Source organism: Delphinapterus leucas, chromosome 8 (assembly GCF_059928025.1).
Source record: "Delphinapterus leucas isolate spDelLeu-1000000601 "Yukka" chromosome 8, BTC_Dleu_Yukka2, whole genome shotgun sequence".
NCBI lineage: Eukaryota > Metazoa > Chordata > Mammalia > Artiodactyla > Monodontidae > Delphinapterus > Delphinapterus leucas.
Window position 1 is genome coordinate 43,267,989 of NC_143136.1, and position 21,612 is coordinate 43,289,600.

At 42.5% G+C, this 21,612-nt stretch overlaps 1 protein-coding gene across 4 annotated transcripts in view; it reads right to left on the bottom strand.

The window, feature by feature from the left end:
- MYO1B (myosin IB) overlaps positions 1–21,612 on the bottom strand; it is a 192,621-nt gene that overhangs the window by 124,808 nt on the left and 46,201 nt on the right. For all 4 annotated transcript variants that reach the window (XM_089916557.1, XM_022567282.3, XM_022567283.3 and 1 more), the window contains exon 3: positions 16,169–16,284. In XM_089916557.1, the coding sequence (XP_089772683.1) occupies positions 16,169–16,284 (116 nt within the window). The remainder of the gene's footprint in view (positions 1–16,168; positions 16,285–21,612) is intronic.

Consider the following 21,612-nt stretch of genomic DNA (forward strand, 5'->3'; position numbering starts at 1 on the left):
GGTCAGTGACAAGCAAACCTTCAGTGTGTTGTGTCTTGAGCTGTGAAGTCTTGTTGTCCAAGCATAGCCTACCTTATTCTAATACATCCCTGAGATTCCCTAACTAGATGTCAAACATGCTTAGACTATTGCCTTGAGTTTTATTTTGGACAGGTAGAAAATCTGTTAACAACCAGCAGAAAATAGCTGAAGGCTAAAAATAAATACCTCCTGAGTCCCTAACATGTCCCTAACACTAGGTCTCCAAAGTGAGGTGTGTGTATCTCAGGGTATGCCCACGATGAGCCACTGGAATATGGATATAAAATATTATAACTTCTACTTACAGATCTTTATCATTTTCTAAAGTTCCTGTTCTTGTGGATGTTTTATAATGTACACAATACATTAGGATGGTACGACTTGAGGTAAACTATAGATAAACAAACATACTGGATGGATTTTAAGACCAACGATCTTGAGGTAAGAAAATAATTGTAATTGCATAGTCCCTGCTCAAAAGATGCTTCCTCTTGTCCAACCCTTAAATAGGAAACAATTAATGAAATATATAAGGTAGTATGCAACAAAGTCCATACAACTGTGACATAATGCATGCTATGGAAAATACGTGTTAGGACTACCAAGTGGCATTTTTGGGAAGAGGCTTCAAAATGCAGGTGTACCCCGGATGCATCTTGAAAGATGAGTAGGATTTGAATACGTGGAGAAGAGTGAACTGAGTGTAACAATACAAGACCAGGGTGCCTGAAAACAAGAAGAAATGAAAGCAACAGTGGGATAGGCAAGAAGAGGCCAAGAGAAGGAGAGCTTACAACTAACTGACCCCTAGCCACAAATTTATTCAAACTCAACCTCTCTATTTTCACAGTCAGAATTTTCTCTTAGGACTGATTTTAATTTTCTAAGTTCTGTTCAAGATCAATGCCAGATATATGCAAACACCAAAGAAAAATCTTTAAATATAGAAAATGACAAAGATTTTCAAGTTCTAAGACTCATTTATGCTACCTTATCTATGCCTGCAAGACAAAGTATAGCACATACAATCATAGATGGGATACTGTTATAATGACAATCATATTACATTATGAAAAGGAAGCAAATGTTCAAAGCATTATATACCATTTTCTATTTGTTTTAGGAGCAATGTCCAAGAAACACCCATACACATTTCCACACTTTCTCCTTCCTTATACCCATGTTCCAGGTAATGAGTAACCAGACAGCAATGACTCACCCATATTGCGTAATCTTAAATAGCTACATGGGTGCATTTTATAATTTATGTCCTAACAACTTTACACTTCAGTAACATTGTCTTTAATACATTTCTCTGATCATGGATGGGATTCTGCCATTTTTAACATCCTTGTTTTTATCCATAATGCTATTCACACGACAAAATTATGTATAAGCTTTCGCCATTTAACAATGGCCAAGGCAATTATAAATACAGAGAAAAGCAGCAGCAACACTGTAGGATGGAATGTGAGGTAGGGTATCTGAGGGTGAGAATATGTCTTTTGAAAGTAATCAAAGCAGTGGCTTAAAAACTAGCAAGCCCTAAAGAAACATTCAAGAGCCCTTAGCAACTCACGCTTCATGAAAATATAGATGGTAAAAGTGGAAGTGGACCTCTCCGGTGGCAGTCTAGGTCTTAAGTAGGCAACCCTAAGAGGATGCCTGCTTGTGTTTCCCCAAAATAAAGGTCCATGGTGCAAACCAGTCAAATCTTCCCTCCGTCCAGGTGCTTTCTAATGTTGTGCTGTTGAGGTGGACTAAAGGACATAGTAGAAAATGTATGCATTCTAACTTATTCCTCTACTGCTAACTTCTTGTGAAATTAGACTAAACCATCTATTACGTTATGTTTCTAACGTAATTGGGCATATTCTTTTCAGACCTCAAGCTGACGGCCCACGCATTCAGACAATGAACACAAATATCCCAAGGGGAGGATTCCCTATCCAAAGGACAGCACATCCTTCGCGTAAGTCAATGACGAGTGAAAATCAGGACTGCTGTATATCAAATGTTCTTCCTCCTGAATAACATTATGATTCATCACCAATAGCAACTAGAGGTTTTGTCATAAAACATAATGAACTAACATCTGTTTATACTTACAAAATTCATTTCAACATTCAGTCATTTACCACTCATTCATTAAAACACTGCATTTATACACGTACACACTTAGGCATATTTAACAAGTCACAATTTTTTTTTCCAGTTGGTGACTGAAAATGCAAGACGGCAATTTTTCCCGACACATAAGCTTGTAATTTTAAGTAATGCCCTCATCCCAAACTCTCCTCCTATTACTTTAGAATAAACATAATCCTTCAATCCTCCCAATGATTAAAGTAGACTGGTATTTGAATGTTTTATTTAAAAAAAAAAAGTTCTACATGTAGCTATCATTCAACTCAAATACCTTTTACCTTCCTCAAATACCTTCCTATCATCCTGGCTCACTGTGGCTTAGCCAAACTGGTCCGTCCTTCGCTTTATCTTCTATGTAGATCATTATTACACTTTACAGTGGCCACCTATTTCTAGAATTCCTTCTTGAAGACTCAACATAGGTGGCACCTTCAGAATTTCTGAACCCACCAATTTTTTGTGCTTCCACCTTATTCCCTGTCATTGCAAGAACACTATTATATTAAAATGACCTGCTCGGGGCTTCCCTAGTGGCACAGTGGTTGAGAGTCCGCCTGCCGATGCAGGGGACACGGGTTTGTGCCCCAGTCCGAGAGGATCCCACATGCCGCAGAGCGGCTGGGCGCGTGAGCCACGGCCACTGAGTCTGTGTGTCCGGAGCCTGTGCTCCGCAACGGGAGAGGCCACAACAGTGAGAGGCCCGCGTACCGCAAAAAAAAAAAAAAAAAAAAAAAAATGACCTGCTTATGTAGCCATTCCCCTCTCCTCCCAACTAGCCTGAGATTCGTGAAGACAAAGACCACGTGTATCTTCTATACACAGTTTCTAACAAAGAGTAGGTCACCATATTCATTAATTCAGTCACTCACTCAACAAATACTTATGGAGTAGCTGCTACAGGACAGACATTATTCTAATTGCCATGGATTCTAATTGCTATGTGAAATAACAAAGCCCCTGTTCTCCTAAAGATGACATTCAAATGTAGGAGACAAATAATAAAGACACAACAAACACCTAGTGAAATGTCGGATGATAAACAAATAAAAGTAAAGCAGTCTAAGGGGACAGTGAATGGCTGGGGCAGGGGTTGCTATTTTAGGTATTTTAGGTAATCAGTGACGATTAAGGCGTTCCCTAACTGAAGTGAGAGAACAAACAAGTTGGTCCCTTGAAGGGGAGAGAGTGACGCAGAGCAGGTGGCGTGTGAGAGGAGCAGTGAGGAACCAGCGTGGCTGCAGCAAGGGGATGGGAAGTTCACAAGTGCAGTCAGGTGGCCAGTGCCCACATCAAGTGGAGCTCTGCAGGTCACGCACGAGCCACTGCAGGTTTCCAAAGCAAAGAAAAACAATCCAGTGGACATCTTTAAGAAAGAGGACTTTAGCCCACAGCCGCCACATTTTTGGGGAAAAGATGGCCAGGGGATCGAGGTGTGGGAGAAGGCGACAACGGGAGAGTTGAAACAGGAAGACCCGTTAGGAGGCTACCACAATAATCTAAGTGAAAAAGGATGGCAGCTCAGACGAGCACAGTGGCAGTGGTGGCGAGACTGGGATATGTACAGGCAGCACCAACAAGACCCGATAGTGGACTGAATGTCGGGTGGGAGAGAGAAGGAAGAAAAGGTTTGTGGTGTGAGCAGCCGAAGGATGGTACTGCCGCTGCCCGAGAAGAGAGAAAGGATGGGGACGGGGGTGCCCTCCAGTCTGAAGCATGTGAAGTTCCAGGTGCCTCTTGGACACCCCAGGGAGATACTGAAGGGTTGAATGTAGCTGAGTCACCAGGAGCTCAGGGGTGAGGTCCAGCTGGAGACCTAAATCTGGGGGCATCAGGACATATTTAAAGCCCAAATGGGCTCATCTAAGTGCCTACAGAGGAGAAGGAAAAGGCCCCAAAGCCAAACCCTTGGACATACCAGCATTCAGAGGTAGAGAGGAAGAGGCACATCCAGCCTTCCACCCAGGAGCTGGAAGAGCCAGTGTGCTAGAGGAAAACAGGAAAATGTGGAGGCCATAAAGTCAAATTTTAAAAAGGGTTTTAGGAAGGAATTGGTCACACTGTCAAATATTACTGATAATTAAAGAAAGAAGAAGATTCAAAATTTGACTATTGGAGTTGACAACATGGAGGTCACAGATGATCTTGAAAAGAACAGTTTTCATGGAGAAGAGAGATAAAAGTCTGACTAGAGTGAATTTAATAAAGAAAAGAAGATAAACTGGAGACAACAAGTATATGCAACTTTTTCAAAAAGTAATAAAGGGAATCAAACAGTGTGATAGCTAGGTGACATGGAATCAAGAGAAATATTATAGCATGTACATTGGTGGAAAGGGAAGAGGGAGAAGAAAAAGTTGATAATACAGTGGAGAGGGGAAATAATCACAGAGTAATGTCCTTAAGGGTATAAGAGGGGCTGGATGGGGTCCAGGGCCCATGTAGAGGGGGTGCCTGAGAGGGGACTGGACAGCTGAGTCTTTATAACATTCAATGTTTACGGAACTGAACTACCCTTAGGTTGAACTACCCTTAAGATATTTCTTATAAAAAGAAGGCCCACTAATTCAGGTTTCTAGAACACCATACAGAAACTCCGACATTAACCTGGCTTCAGGAAGCTAACACTCAAGTCTTATTTCAGGACAAGCTTACTATGCTTCTTAAGAAGGATGTATCCATACGTGCATGCATATCTGTGGTACAATAAGAAATATATTTCTTCTGCGTCTCTGGTTCCCGGCACAGAGCGCCTAAAACCCTTCGAATTTCCTGAGTAACAGGACTGCCTTTTGTTATTCATAACAAGCCCCTTCTGCCCACACCTGAGTTTACACTAATGAAGTGACTCATGGTGGGACCCCTAAGTAGCTTCAGGCTGGGGACTGGTCACCAGAAAGACCAAACACATGATCAGAGGGTGGGTACTTTCAGCTCCACCTCCCCAGCTCCAGGAAGGGGATGGGGGCTGCAGATTGGGTTATAAAGACTCTTCAACAAGGAGATTCCGGAGCTTCTGGGTTTAAGGCACTGATGTGCTGGGAAGCTGGCCTGCCCAGAGAGGGCAAGGAAACTCTGCACCCCTCTTCCCCTATACTTTGCCCTATGTATCTCTTCCATGTGGCTGTTCCTGAGTTGCATCCTTTACAATAAACCAGTAAATAGGAGCGTTCTCCTGAGTTCTATGAGTCATTCCAGCGAAGTACTGAACCTGAGGGGGTAGTGGAAACCCCCAAATTTGTAGTCAGCTGGGTAGAAGTGTGGGTGGCCTGGGCACTCCATTTTTCACTGGCATCTGAAGTGGGGGCTGTCTTGTGGGGCTGAGCCCTTGACCTCTGAGACCCGCAATAACTCTGGGTAGTTAGCACCAGAATTGAATTGTATCATGAGACACCCAGCTGGCATCGGAGAATTGGTATTGGAAATAACCATACCTCTGGTATCAGAAAACACACAACATCTGCTCTTGGGCCACTGGGGAATAAAACAGGTGATGAGGGACCACGGGAATTGATGAGAGCGGTGAATGTCTCAATGCTGAAATTTCAAGCCATCAGGTTTAAGGAGTAAGAAAATAAGACTACAAAACTGCACTCTCTTAAAAATATACACAGCTAACCACAGACCCAAAAAGCAGAAAACATGGGAGAGGGGAGTTCACACACAGCAAAAGCGGGCCTATTTGCTTCCCAAATCATAATCACCTGAGGAGAAAGATCAAAGCCACGTACAGCCAAGGAGCTGAGAGGCATAAACAACTGAACACAGAACAAATAATTACCTTAAAAATAAAACAGCTACACGGTAAATTCATACACTAATGAGGGATTATTCAAATTTTACTTAAAACCGTTCAGAAGCACATTTATAAGAGAAATGCTCAGTGACTGAGCGTGAGTGCAAAGGAGCCAATACTGGAAATGTAGGTCTACACGCATTCTCTTCCCTAAGTTCAGACAAGCCACTCTGTCCCCATGCTTGGATCAGGGAACACGAAGGTGCCAGGAAGGAAGCCCCCTCCCTACTCCATGTTCATGCCAACCCCCAGTGCCCACCGCTGCTTTACAAGGCCTTCTCCAGACTAGTTCAGCTTTTCGGGAATTGCTTGGCATCCACACCCCCAGTTCAGCCGGGAGTCATGACTGGCCTCGGAGCCTCCCTCCCGCCCCCCTCACTCTTCAGTCACTCCCACCGGGTTCTATGGGTTTGCCTCTGAAATGTCCACCCATTTCCAGATGAGACTCTGCCCTCTTCCCTTCTAGTCTGGATTATTGCCAAAGCCAACCAGATCCCTAAACTTCACTGTCCTTGAGTTCCTCTTCCCCTGGGGCTCCAGAACAGTCCAAATTTCAAGGCTGACCTTATCTCTCCTCCTGCCTGCTTAAAACTGCAAATCCTCAGCACACAAGCCATTTGTGACCCAGATCTGCTCTTCCTCTTCTACCATATATCCCCCTTCCCAGCTTGCATCCTGCATTCCAGCCTCTGGGAACCACAGGAATTGAGATCACGGACGGGCCATGTCGTATCTCTGGGTCTCCCCTTCGGTTCTTGGCACGCGCTGTTCCCTTGGCCCAGAACGCTCCTCCCTCCGCACTTCACACGGCTCGCCCCCTCACCCCCCAGGACACGACTGGAGTATCACCATCTCAGTGAGGCATCCCTGGCCACCCTATATCAAATGATACACCGTGGAACCCTCACCCTCACACAGTCCTTCTGTGCACTCGTCACCATCTCCAACACCATTTAGTTTATTTCCTTCTCTGGTTTATGGTCTCTCCCCCTGCTAGGATGTAAGCTCAAAAGGGCCAAGATATTTGCCCAGTACCTGCACTCATGCCTGGTACTTGACAGGCACTCAACTGCTGAACCACTGGATCAACACTATTCCCCCTGCTGGGAAAATTATCTCCTGGGCCTAAACCCTATTCCTTATCTATGTGGCAAATTCATCCTTCAAGACTCCCACTGTCCCATCCCCCAGCTCCTCAGGCAGGGCTGAACACCCTCTCCCTGGCACACCCACAGCACCTGATCCACGGGGACCACACTCAGACACCTGTGAGGACAGGGGGCCCTACTGATAATTATGCTGATACAACAGGAGTGACAGACTGTCCAGGGCAGGCCTGAACATATGGGCACTCTGATCTCCCACCTTTTTCACGGCAGTTCTCTCTCTCCCCCACTTATCTGCTCACTGGTCTGTTTCCCACACTTGGCTGTGAATCCTTAGGGATGGATAATTTTTGTATCCCCAACACCTCACACATACTGTAGATGATTAATAACATTGATCAAATGAATGAACAGTCACTTCTGCTCGAGGGTTTGGATCCCTGAGACAGGCTGCAGCGGGTGGAAAGTACACCTAGACAGTGGGGACAGCAGCAAGCCCCCTTCCTGGGGCTGGTCCTCCAGGGCCTGCTTCCCTTGCATGGATTTCTGTCCCATGACAGCCCCAGTGCCCACTCTTGGTTCCCCAGTCTCCCAAGGACAGGCCCCCTTGGGAGCCTTACTGCACTCTGTTTCTATTACTCCTGGCTTTGCTGATTTCCCCAGACTGGATCAGGACCAGTATTTGCCAGGCCCTGTTTAGACAAACTCCCACACAGTTCCCTTCGACCCACCCATCCGGTCCTACTGCCACACAAGTCCCAGCACCAGGCCACAGCAGTGAGTCTTATTTCAACAACAAAGGGGGCACCCCTCCCCTGAACACACCCCCTCTAGACAGCACTCCTCACGTGGGTTCCAAGTGCAGATGAAGTGTCAGGCTAACGCTTTTCAGGGCTGAGGCTTCAGTGCCACTCCTTTGGATAAAATGGATCTCTTCCAGAAGGCTGCAGAATTTCTCAGGGCCTGTGAAAGTCCTGTAACATTCTGGCAGGAAGCAACCTATTTTGTCAAGAATCAATTTTTCCCCTTAATATTATACACCAATGAAATAATCATGTATGCTGGTATGAACGTGTGCTCGGCTTCATGAATTGCCTTTTCAAAATAAACTTTCAAGTCTGAGACGTGCATTTTTCTGAGAAGTGATAAAAATTCTAATTAGGGATCTAGAAATTAGGATTCTGAGACTTCTCAGACATACAAAAACACTTTTCATTAATAAATGTATTCTTCTATCACAATGATTTTCATGGTAAAAACATTATGGTAGTATAGAACCAACCTTCCAACTTTATTTTTAAAAGTTCATAATCTGAAAGAGAAATTAGCTGAGGTCCCTTTCTGCCAAGAGTATGTATTCTGAAAGACACTGTTTTGAAAATAACTCCCATAAAGCAACAGACTGAGAATAAAAGTTTGAGAGTTAAAGGCAGGAAGTTCAGTTCACGGAGCTTCGTAAAATCTGATTCAGTGCGAAGCCCAGACGTGTCTCTCAGCATGGACCCAGCCTCAGGAAGCTTCAATTTAACACCTACCCTTCACTACCACATTGCATCGCACTGCTAATAGGAATCAATCTCTCTCATCAAGAAGTCTTCTCATCCACATCTGTCCAGAATCCAACAAGTATCTGCCAAGACAGCAAATACGGTGGCTGCCTTCTGCTTATTCTGACCCATGACAGTCGTGCAGAAAGGGAAAGGGGCAATTTGAACTCTTTTTGAGATGGTGGCATTCCACATGAGATGTTAACTTAAGGTATCCCAACTAAAGAGTAAGACAGAGCTCAGATGCCCCCCTGCACAAGTTACTCATGTGGATTAGAGACGTACACAGATGCAGACCCTTCCAGATCACAACCTATGGGCTACTGACTTAAACTACCTGAGACAACATGGCTTAGAGGTGCTTTATAAGAATACTATTTAAATTCATTTTGTTTTTCACAAAAGCTTCCCTCCCTTTGCTCTACCCTTTTCCCCCACAACCAATGGTTTGAACAATCTTGGTTTCTGTATACTTAAGTTTGAGGATTGTCTCCCTCACGAAGACAGGAATGTTATCTGCTTTGTTCAACTGCTGTATGTCAGTGCCTAAAAGAGAGTCTGGCATATGGTAAGCTCTCGATAAACATTTGCTCAGTAAATGAGTAACTTTCCTAAAGCAAAAAGTAAAAAGAATGCTAGATGGGAAAGCATAAAACCCTTTTCTGCAAGTGGTTTTCTGGGAGGGACTGAATGAATGGGAGGCTCCACTATTCCAAAAAGGAAATGAGGGAAATAATACAAAAGTCTCAGTGACATCACATCAACACACAAACACACACACACAAACACACACACACACACACACACACTCCTTCTCACTTTCCTTGAGAAAGTACTTTAACACCCAGTTGTACAAGCAACCTCTATGAGAGTTCAGAATCTAGCTGTCATAAAAGTTCTCAAAACAAAATTTTACTCAGAGAATTTCAACTCCGCTATAGAGGAAAATACTGATAACAAGAAAAGGGACAACACCTGGGGCTTCTCCCCTAAACCCTTATCCTAAGCTCTGGACACCCAACCACAGCACTGGCACATTTTGAGATATAGTCAGAAATGTTTTTTATAACATGTATCTGGTTCACCCTGAATGGAGTAAAATAACACAATTAACAAGGACTCAAAACACACAAGCATTCTAGCAATGTCATTCTCTGGGCACTAGTATCTGGTCCTGCAAAATCAACTGTCATAAAATTAGGGGTCAGAGGTTCCCTAGAGACAGGGGGCTCACACCTGGACAACTGAGAGGAACATATTCCAAATCCTCCCATTAATCACTTGTCCATTTTTAGGTGAGAGTAGCCAGAAATTTTTCAAGGCCTTAAGACATTTTTCTCAGTTTTTAGAATTTGTTGCAAGGCTTTTCATTTACTGAAATGGAAAGACAGCTTGCTTCAAATAGCGCTTGTAATGCCTGCGTAATATGGCCACCACACCATGTCTCAATCTGGGAAGGACACATTTCAGCTCACTCCTGGGTCGCGACAACCGGGAAGGATTGGTGGTGGGGCACTTTTCCTTTTAGCAGCATGTTCCCTTCAATAGACACTGCATATAATTAGATGGGAAGTGCTCTGCATCAGGAATAAATCGAACCTGAACACTCAGTGTTGAAGAGCACTATAATACTTTAGTCTACTTTTTTTTTTTTTTTTTTTGAGGTATACGGGCCTCTTACTGTTGTGGCCTCTCCCATTGTGGAGCACAGGCTCCGGATGCGCAGGCTCAGCAGCCATGGCTGGCTCACCGGCCCAGCCGCTCCACAGCATGTGGGATCTTCCCGGACCGGGGCACGAACCCGTGTCCCCTGCATCGGCAGGCGGACTCTCAACCGCTGCGCCACCAGGGAAGCCCTAGTCTACTTTTTTATAAAAATGAAAAAAAAATTCTCATTACACTGCATGAAGTTTTGAATAAATGCGGCAAATAGCATGCCAAGAATACTCTGATTTCCTTGAAGTGTCAGAGATGAGATAGTACAAGTAAAATGTAATGAAATATTATTTAAAACCTCTTTTGTTCTCTTGTTATTGAGCTCTGAAGAGAAAAGCACTGAAAGCACCACAGAGATGCACAGGATAAAGTTCCTGGTCTATAGAAGCTTCTATCTCATTAAAGAAGATGACACGGAAACACAATTAACCACAGTAAGAAAGGTGGTGTGCCAGATGACATGAGTGGTTCTGAGAACTCAGAGGCAGGAAGAGTCACTGGTGGGTTAGTCTGGAGCTGATCAAGCCTTTAAGACAGAACCTAGGAGACAGGCGGGATGTTAAGAGTAGAGCTGGGGTATGAGGTGGGAGAGGCAGAAAGGAAAAGACATGGAAAGCTGCGACTCAAAAGGAGGTTCCACGAAGGCATGAAGTGGTGTTTGGGCTGGAGAGGAGGACGAAGGCTGGACTGCCAAGAGCCTGAACAGTAAGCCAAGTGAACCTGGAGTTCACTCAAATAGTAATGGGGAGCCCAGGAAGGTTTCCGGGAATAGCATGATGTGGTTTTAGGAAGATCCATCTGAGGGTGATACACTCTATCTAGTGCTGCAAGATGAAAAGGCAATCACCCAAGGGAAGGCCAGTGGATTTGGTAACTAAAATATCAGAAGGTGTTTGTCACCGTGCTATTCTGAGTGGAGGGAGAGTAAATAGTTCAGTTATCTCCCTTATCTCTCTCCCCTATCATTCTTTCCCATCCCTGACGTTAGGCAGTTCTCCATGAACGCAGTTACTGAGAGGTCTGAAATGTACTGTACTAAGCCCTCCCTGGGGTATTTAAGAAAAATTCCTTATGTGCAAAATATTTAAAAATCACGCTGGAAAGACACAGCTTACACAATTAGAAAGGTAAACAGTATCATCTATGCTGCCCAGCAGGGCCCTCATTTCTCTGGGCAAGCCACCCAACGTTATCACGCTCAAGGTGTAGCTCCAAACATACAGGGGACAGGAATCCAGAGAAGGGAATAGAAGAGGTATGACAACAGAAAACCATTTTTGAAAAGGACCATAGATAAGAAGCCACTGTTTATCTTCATTTTATTCATTTATACATTTCTGCTGTCTGAGTCACGTACTTAAGTAGAATGTAAATATTTTTCAATTGTCTGAAATCTAAAGAAAGATAATTTCTGGACACCTTCAAAAACACATGAGTCATGAGGGAAATATCTGGATGGTTTTGCAGACTAACAGTGAACAACAGGTCAAAGAAATTCCAAATGTAATCTGGGGCTAATTAATCAGCAATTTTCAAGGTACTTGGTTTGAGCAGCTGCTTAAGTTCTTTTTTTTTAAACATCTTTATTGGAGTATAATTGCTTTACAATGGTGTGTTAGTTTCTGCTTCATAACAAAGTGAATCAGTTATACATATACATATGTTCCCATATCTCTTCCCTCTTGCATCTCCCTCCCTCCCACCCTCCCTATTCCACCCCTCCAGGTGGTCACAAAGCACCGAGCTGATCTCCCTGTGCTATGCGGCTGCTTCCCACTAGCTATCTATTTTACGTTTGGTAGTAAACATATGTCCATGCCACTCTCTTTGTCACAACTTACCCTTCCCCCTCCCCATATCCTCAAGTCCATTCTCTAGTAGGTCTGTGTCTTTATTCCCGTCTTACCCCTAGGTTCTTCATGACCTTTTTTTTTTCTTAGATTCCATACATATGGTTAGCATACGGTATCTATTTTTCTCTTTCCGACTTACTTCACTCTGTATGACAGACTCTAGGCCCATCCACCTCACTACAAATAACTCAATTTCGTTTCTTTTTATGGCAGAGTAATATTCCATTGTACATATGTGCCACATCTTCTTTATCCATTCATCTGATGATGGACACTTAGGTTGTTTCCATCTCCGGGCTATTGTAAATAGAGCTGCAATGAACATTTTGGTACATGACTCTTTTTGAATTATGGTTTTCTCAGCGTATATGCCCAGTAGTGGGATTGCTGGGTCATATGGTAGTTCTTTTTGTAGTTTTTTAAGGAACCTCCATACTATTCTCCATAGTGGCTGTATCAACTTACATTCCCACCAGCAGTGCAAGCGTGTTCCCTTTTCTCCACACCCTCTCCAGCATTTATTGTTTGTAGATATTTTGATGATGGCCATTCTGACCGGTGTGAGATGATATCTCATTGTAGTTTTTGTTTTTTGTTTTGTTTTGTTTTTTTGCGATACGCGGGCCTCTCACTGTTGTGGCCTCTCCCGTCGCGGAGCACAGGCTCCAGACGCGCAGGCTCAGCGGCCATGGCTCATGGGCCCAGCCGCTCCACGGCATGTGGGATCTTCCCGGACCGGGGCACGAACCAGTGTCCCCTGCATCGGCAGGCGGACTCTCAACCACTGCGCCACCAGGGAAGCCCTCATTGTAGTTTTGATTTGCATTTCTCTAATGATTAGTGATGCTGAGATCCTTTCATGTGTTTGTTGGCAGTCTGTATATCTTCTTTGGAGAAATGTCTATTTAGGTCTTCTGCCCATTTTTGGATTGGGTTGTTTGTTTTTTTGTTATTGAGCTGCATGAGCTGCTTGTAAATTTTGGAGATTAATCCTTTGTCAGTTGCTTTAAAGTTCTTTTTTATTCAAATTGGAACCAAATTCTTGAAGAGTTATGATTAGAATGCATCAAAAGCTTGAAGTCTTCTTATCCTATTATATCACAAAGATCCTATGAGAGAAGTTCAGGTTGGGTTTTAGTAGGGAACCTAGCTAGCACTGACCCTGTTTCAGATGCTGTCAAAGATGGACACTCACAAAGAATAATGCAGGAAAATGCATTAAAGGAAGTGGAAATGTCCCACCGTGGAGGACAAAGTGGTAAGGAAGAGCCTGTTAAAATGTCGGAAATGTGTCCCACATATCTCGTTATTACATTAATTATTATATTTATCACTGTTAATAGCAACAGCTGTCCATAACGACAGATTCCCTGCTAAGCACTTTACTTATATCAGATAATTATATTTTCTAAATATCTACTAGATAGTTATCCCTCACAAAAATCCTATGAGTTAATAATTATTTTCCCATTGTACACAACAAATTACTTAATCTATGAGTTGAAGTTTTTTCAAGTAATTTGCTCAAGATGACATGGTTTGTAACTGGAAAATCTGGGACTCAAACCAAGTCCTGTTCAATATATTTTGAACACTTACTTTCAGGTGCTAAGAATATTATGGTGAGCAAAAGCTGGCATGGCAGGTGAAGCTGACATGAATCAAATAATCCCATGAAGAAATGTTTAACTGTAACTGTGACAAGAGCAATAGATCTGACCTTGGCAAGGAGGGGGTGAGGGATGGACATTTCTTCCTTGAGGTCTAATGCAATCTAAGATCTAAAGGAAGAACAGGAGTTGCCTTGGGGAAAAGGGAGGGAAAAGCATTCCAGGCAGAAGGCACAGAATGTGCAAAGATGACGTGGTGGGAAGGAGTGTGCTGAGGACTGAAAGAACAAAGTGAGGTGGGGAGGGAGCTGTGATATGAATCTAGGGAATTCAGATTTATTAGATGAGACTGTACCTTTCACCCCATGCACAATGTTTTATAGATCATGGTAAAAAGATTCTGTCTTTATCTTAAGCACACTGGGAATTTATTTTATTGCTGGTGTTGTGTTTTTCCCTTGGGGGGTAAGGGGTGAACTTGGGTAGGAGTGCTATGCAGCCTCTTATAGGAATCTTTCAGGAACAGGAATAAAAGTGGATATTCCACAGCATGAATTTCTATGTTCTAGAATGGACATCTATTATATATCTAAACAACCCCAAAGTGGAGATTTAAGCTGAAAATGGAAGAATGGCATGTGGTCTCTGGAAGCAAACTGAGGCACAGCTAAGTTATCCTGGAGGGTCCAGGATGCAGGAACACAGGCAACCCAAAGGTAAAAGAATACAACTGCACAGTAAGAGGCCATAAGAAGAAAACGGTGGAACCCATTTCCAGCTGAGAGGCACAGCAGATGACTGTTTTCACACCTCTGCTCCCGACCCACGAGCTTTGATAAATGACTTATTTCTCTGAGACAACTTCCCCATTTGTAACGGTACCTTCCTCACAGGATTATTTTGAGAATGACGTGAGTTATAATACATGGAAAGTATGTAGAGAAGTACCTGCACATAGTAAGTATTCAATAAATACAAGCCATTACTCTTACTGTTATCATGCTATTATTGTAAAAGATCATAATTTGCGGTAAGCAGTTAAGGAAGGGAAAACATTTGTAAATATATCTCTGAGACAACATGTTCTCAAACTTGCACATACATATGAATCACCTGGAATGCTTGTGAAAAATGTAGATTCCTGGCTTGTTAGAGGTAAGGCCTAGGAAACTAGGTTTTTCCTGAGCTCCTGGGGGACTCTGACATAGCTGATCTAAGCATTTGAGAGGCATGGCTTCAAGGCCTAGAATTTAAAATAAATATTAAGGCATCAAATAAGGTATTTCATTGCAGGGACTTTAACTATAGGGATAACTTTATCAAACAAATTTCAGATTTTTTTTTGAATTTTAGAATTTTATACAGCAGGTTCTTATTAGTTATCCATTTTATACATATTAGTGTATATATGTCAATCCCAATAGATTTTATTTTTGTTAAGGCAAAATGAAACAAGTTCACTTGCAAAACCTACTTCTAGGAGAAAACTGAATAATCAGAATCCGCTTGATTGGTAAAATACTGTGTTTCGTTTTTAATAACCATTTTCACAAATTATTTAAATCTTTAGTTCCAAACAGTCCAAAAATGTCACTGTATGCTCCACTATCAAAAGAAACTAAAATAAACATCTGGACAGTGGTATGTATATTCTTTAATTATTAGATTTATTTTCTAGCAAAAATAATAGAGCCCATCTTCAATCATACAGAGAAAATTCTTTTCTGCTAGGACACAACTAAAACTCTGCAGATTCTTTCACTTTAGTTCAGGGTTTCTCAACCTCAGTATTGTGTAATTATTGTAGGTTATTATTTACAGGAATTATTTACAATAACAAGTGACCTCAGAAAAATCAAACAAGTGACTAACTTCAGGGAGGGTGAAATCATTGGCTTAATGTACACATCTGGTGAACAATGTCCATGAATATTATAAACTGAAGGGATTACTTATTCCTTTTCCTCAGAAACTATTACACAACCCAACACTTGGGGTCTTTCTTGACCCAACAAGAGCATGAAAATGCCGCTTGGGCTCTTTATAATAACAAACAATGACCATATTCCTGTTTTATTTGAAAAAATAATTAGCAGCAGCTGTTACTTACACAGAATTTTTAACAGAAGATACTTTACATACTGAACCCAAATATTTCAGAACTTAAAGAGCCTGAGGCCAAATGAAATATTCTGCCTTTTTTTTTTTTTTTAGTTTAAAATAAGGCATAACAATTCACTTCCACATTCCTTCATCTAATTTTTAAAAATGACTAAAACATTTTCCTGAGACTCAAAGGAAACAGCTGGACACATCTGTCAACTAGACGGCTCTGGAGTGAAAGAGAAACTTAATGCTTTACTACCATACTTACATGTGTGGGCTCAGTTCATAAAAATTTCTGTTCCTGTAATCTTCCACTTTCTCTGGTGAATAAATGGGCAATGACCGGTATGGGTTAACAGATATAACCACACTTCCAATGTATGTCTGCAAAAGAAAGAATAAAATATACCCATTTTAACATCTTAAGTCTTAATGTTGCATGGTTTCATCCTTTTAAAAGCACTAGTTCTACGGCCTGACCACTCATTTTATACTTTTCAAGAATATTTCTAAAGACAGATGGTCAATAATGTTTATTCATTTTGCTGATAAATGGAGAACATAGATTTATACATTGAAAATATCTTTCAAAATAAATCTCTAGATTAATTCATGACCCTGGATAAGAGTCCTCCAAAGCCCTGTCATACTTGCCAAAAATTTTGTCACCAACCACGGCTAATTGTGAGCAAGAGCTATGCCTTCCCCGATTCCGAGTAGAACTGGTGTTTCCCTCTCTCATCTTTATTCTCCTATTTCAGTCCACAGTAACCCAGGCTTCCCCTCCTCCCTACCCATACCCATACCTATCCAATGGGGCCTTGACTTTGGCACTGTCCTTACACAGCCTGTCCATCTCTACAATGGGCTCCGACCACATACAATTCAATATTAGAGTCACAGTTATCCCTTGGGTATTCAAAGAAAATCATTTCATGTTATACCTAGTGGACTTTAATCTCAGAATTTAAATGTACTTGCTGAAAGACAGTACATTTCATGTTGAATTTAAATTTAATGTAGAATTTAAATGTACTCTCAGAGGGATTAATGCTCCTATTTTAACAGACAGTAACGCTCTCACACTGCAAACCAGAACACTAGTTATCTTCCTTTCCATTTCGATCTTAAATTCCCGGCAGCAAGAGCAGTGTTGGTTTAGGTCATTTTGTACAAAGACTAGCGCAATGCCACAAGCAAAAGTCACTTAACTGTAACTCAGCTCCATTTTTCCTTTCAGTTTCAACATTATAAAGATGGCTGGGGTGGTGGTGGAAGGGGGATGCTAACAAACATATGTCAGTGATAAAAAGCTTTTTTAATAAAAAGGTGAAAAAAAGAAAGGAAAGAAGAAAGAAAAAAGTCACTTCCAACTTCCCCGCCTTTCCAGGGCCATGCAACAAAAGGTGACATTTTTAGAGCAACAAGTTTTTCCAGTATTGTCACCACTGGATTCAAGCAGATTGTCAGATCAAACAGAATAGAAAAGAGAACAGCAGAAATGTTCTGATTTTTTTTTCAAAACATGGGTCACAATTATTTTAATTATAAGATTTTTTCCCCCAACCTGGAAAACTGAACAGGTCATTTTTATACCTATTTTCATCCTATAAGAATACAATCTTAGCAAGAGTACATAAGACTGCTGCTGTAAAGAAAAACTCTCAGCTCCCATGCAATTAGGGTTATCTATTTCTGACACCCTAGCACTAAGGACCCAACTAATCTGGCCTGACAAGCAATGAGTCCAAATGTCTTAACTTATTCCATTTAGATAAGACTTCCAGAAAGGTTTCTTCACAGTCCAACCCACCTGGGCAAGTAGATGGGAGATGCTAGAGACTGAATAACTGTCTGAACAGCTTACTAGAATTACTTAGATTGGTAGATATGAGAATACAATAATTGATTTATTCCTTTAATATCTGTTGATTGAAAGATCAGCCTTCTTTAGTAGAAAAGTACATGAATCTCCCTTTTTAAGGTAGTTTCTTGAATACAATAATTAAAATACATATTTGCTGTTAGCAGAGAAACCAGTTACCAAGTTGCTCTTTAAAACCAAATTTCACGGGCGGCTAAATTCTTGATGAAAATCTGCCTGTGTGGCATTCTTGCATGGAGAACAAACTCAGCTGCCTCAAACCCAAAATCAAAAGCCACACTACTAAGTTTTAAATTTCTCTTTGTTACTTGTGACTCTTATACATACTGAATTGTGTGTGCTTTTCCCCCCAGCTGTTTTCCTATCACCTAGAACAGGGCTGGCCCATGAATAATGTCCCATAAATATTTAACTGAATGACTAATATGCACAGAATCCATTCATCACTAAGAACATGGATGGTACAAACCACTTTCACACAACTATTCTTCTGTTGAAATATAATACCGAGTACACTGCCATACAGTGCCTAATATTTTACTAAACCTATATGCCACGTGTAACCACCAAACAAACCCTTCAACTATATCCTTCCCGCCTCGGGTTCCTTGTCCGACTGTGGTAGACTGTTTGCAAAGATGGCTGGAACAATTCCTACCACCCCTTTATGCAAAACCTTTGAAATGTGACTCTGCCACTCCTTCTATCAAGAGACAGAGTTTATCCTCCACCCCGTCAATCTGGACTTGTCTATGTGACTGATTTGACCAAAGGGACATTATAAGATGAGATACAAGCAGAGGCTTGAGCATTTGTGCATTAGGATGTTGCCCCTCCCCCACCCTTATGACTGACACTAGAAGCCATGATGCAAATGAACTTGAGCTAGACTGTTGGAGAGGTCACAAAGAAAGACAAGGGCCTGAACTACACAGCCTGACAACCATCAGACACATGAGTGAGGCCATTCTAAACCATCCAGTCCCTGTTAGGCCACCAAATGCCTAAAACCACATTCACGATCCCAGGTGAGACCAGCAGAAGTCATACCAAGCTGAACTCAGCCTATATTGCTATCCCAGAGAACTGTGTGCAAAAAGATGGTCGCTGTTTTATACAATTAACTGGGGGTGGGGGTTACACAGCGACAATTACCTTACCGGTACACAGCGACAATTACCTTACCGGTACACCAACACGGCTCAACAAATAAGAAAAAGGACCAAGCAGGACAAGCTTTATCAATCTGAATAAGCAAACAGTAAAGGAAACTGTGCTCTCCCTCTCCACTCCACTTTATATGTTTCAGATATGCATCCTCTAATCTTGAACTTCTAGTAGGTTTGTCCTGTACTGTGTGATACATGCCCTTGCTGTTTATGGGTTTCTTCCTTGAAGGTTCTATGTGCATTAGTCAAAGATTTAAATAGTCCCACATCTGCCAACAGAATAACTCAAATGTTCATAGTCACAAGCCTCCTTTCTCTGAGACACAAAAGATACTCCTGGGGCTTCCCTGGTGGCGCAGTGGTTGAGAATCTGCCTGCCAACGCAGGGGACACGGGTTCGAGCCCTGGTCTGGGAGGATCCCACATGCCGCGGAGCAACTAGGCCCGTGAGCCACAACTACTGAGCCTGCGTGTCTGGAGCCTGTGCTCCGCAACAAGAGAGGCCGCGATAGTGAGAGGCCCGCGCACCGCGATGAAGAGTGGCCCCCGCTCGCCGCAACTAGAGAAAGCCCTCGCACAGAAACGAAGACCCAACACAGCAAAAATAAATTAATTAATTAATAAACTCCTAACCCCAACATCTTCTTTAAAAAAAAGATACTCCTGGAAGCAGCTGCTAGGCTGGGTGGAGTTTACAATCCTATTCCAGTTTTAGGCAGATATCTACTCTACATTCAAGTAACTGCAATAACAAATTAAACCTCCTTTCCAGGGAGCAGAACAATAGTGACCAGACAGTTCATTTTTACATCAATTAACATTTGGGCTTATAAATGATATACATCTGTCCCTCAGTATCCCTGGGGGATTGGTTCCAAGACCACCTGCAGAGACTGACCAAAGTCCAAGGATGCTCAAACAAGGATGGCTTCTATAAAACAGCATAGTATTTGCATGTAATCTACACACATCCTCCCTCCCGTGTACTTTAAATCATCTCTAGACTACTTATAATACCTTATACAATGTAAATGCTATGTAAATAATTGTTGGCTCATGGCAAATTCAAGTTTTGCTTTTTGGAACTCTCTGGAATATTTCCCATGAATATTTTTGATTTGTGGTTGATTGGATCTGTGGGTGAGGAACCCACAGACCAAGGGCTGACCGTACTTCATTATTTTTTTAACAAGAAACTGTATACAATTTAAAGTCAGTATTTTCTTATTGCATCATGCTCTAAAAAAGATCCTAAACTAAATCATTAAGTAACAACTGGAATAAAGAAGTTGGAGGTAAGACACAGTTTCTTAAACTTAAGTATGTGCATATGACAGCTGGGCATTACGTGTCCTTTTTATTCTGAATATGCCAAGGAGAAAAAAACCCAAAAAACAAAACAAAGAAAAGCACTGTAAACTTTTACAAAAGGGAGCAGCAAAGAGGATCTGCCTCTTGTCCTCTAGAATTCCACTCACTCACTCGACTGGAAATAAGAGGTAGGTATGTACTGGGTCCAGCACCAACGAGCTACTGCGGACTCGGATGGTGCCAGTGAGAGAGCCCACAAAAGGCCTCCAGCAGCTTAGCTCATTCCCACCAGACCACTTCTGGGCTGCGCTCACATTCCACCTGGTCCCTATGTCCCAAATGGCTCACAGAGCAACTCCTACTGGAATCCGGAGCCTGCTCTTCTATTAGGCTGACTACACCAAAAAGGACTCCTTTCTCATAACGGCAAAAACTACTTAGCAATTAGGTTCTATCTACCTTCTCCAACTGAGACAAGTCTGGCTCTCATGACCCTCAATGGATGGATGGATGGATGAGCTCAATCAATGTACTTATTTCCTCAGTGGAAACAACCTCCTAGCCATCGCAGCCAACCTAGTTCACAACCTCCGTGCTCCGGGCCCCCAGCACCCCAAGTCCTGAAGCGTGCACACCACCCTGACAACAGAAGACCACCTCCACTCTCACCACCCTGCAGAACCAGCCTCTGACATCTAGGAGGGGAATGGGAAGGGGAGGGGAGGGGAGGGGAGGGGAGGGGAGGGGGAAGGGAGGGGAGGGGAGGGGACAAGACAAGAAGAAGAGAAAAGGAAAAGAAAGAGGGAAAGGAAAGGCTCTACCTTTCTACAAATGGCATATTCAATTAACAAGTTTATCTTTCACTTCTCAAGGGCAGACATTAAACCAAGAATGTACAAACACTCCTAAGTCAAAACAATCCCTGTCTTCGTATTTCAGATATCTCTAGAATTCCAGAACAGATGCCTTGTGAATAACCAAATAATACTCGAGTGCTCCTACTGTGATTACAGTGAAAACGGAAGTCTTTTCTGGAGGATGGTCATCCAGCAACCGCCACTCTCCAGACCACAATCCAGAAGCCAGAGGAAAGGTCCCTGACAGATATATAACCCAAGGATCACGCATTTCATTCCATGAGAAAGTTCTTCCAGAACCCCATCCTCAGAGATTCTATTTCAATAGTCGGGAGAAGGGCCAGGCATCTGCATCTCGTACAGTCTCCCCGGAAAAAGAAACGTGTAACCAGAGTTAAAAACCACTGCTTGGGGGCTTCGCTGGTGGCGCAGTGGTTGAGAGCCCGCCTGCCGATGCAGAGGACGCGGGTTCGTGCCCCGGTCCGGGAGG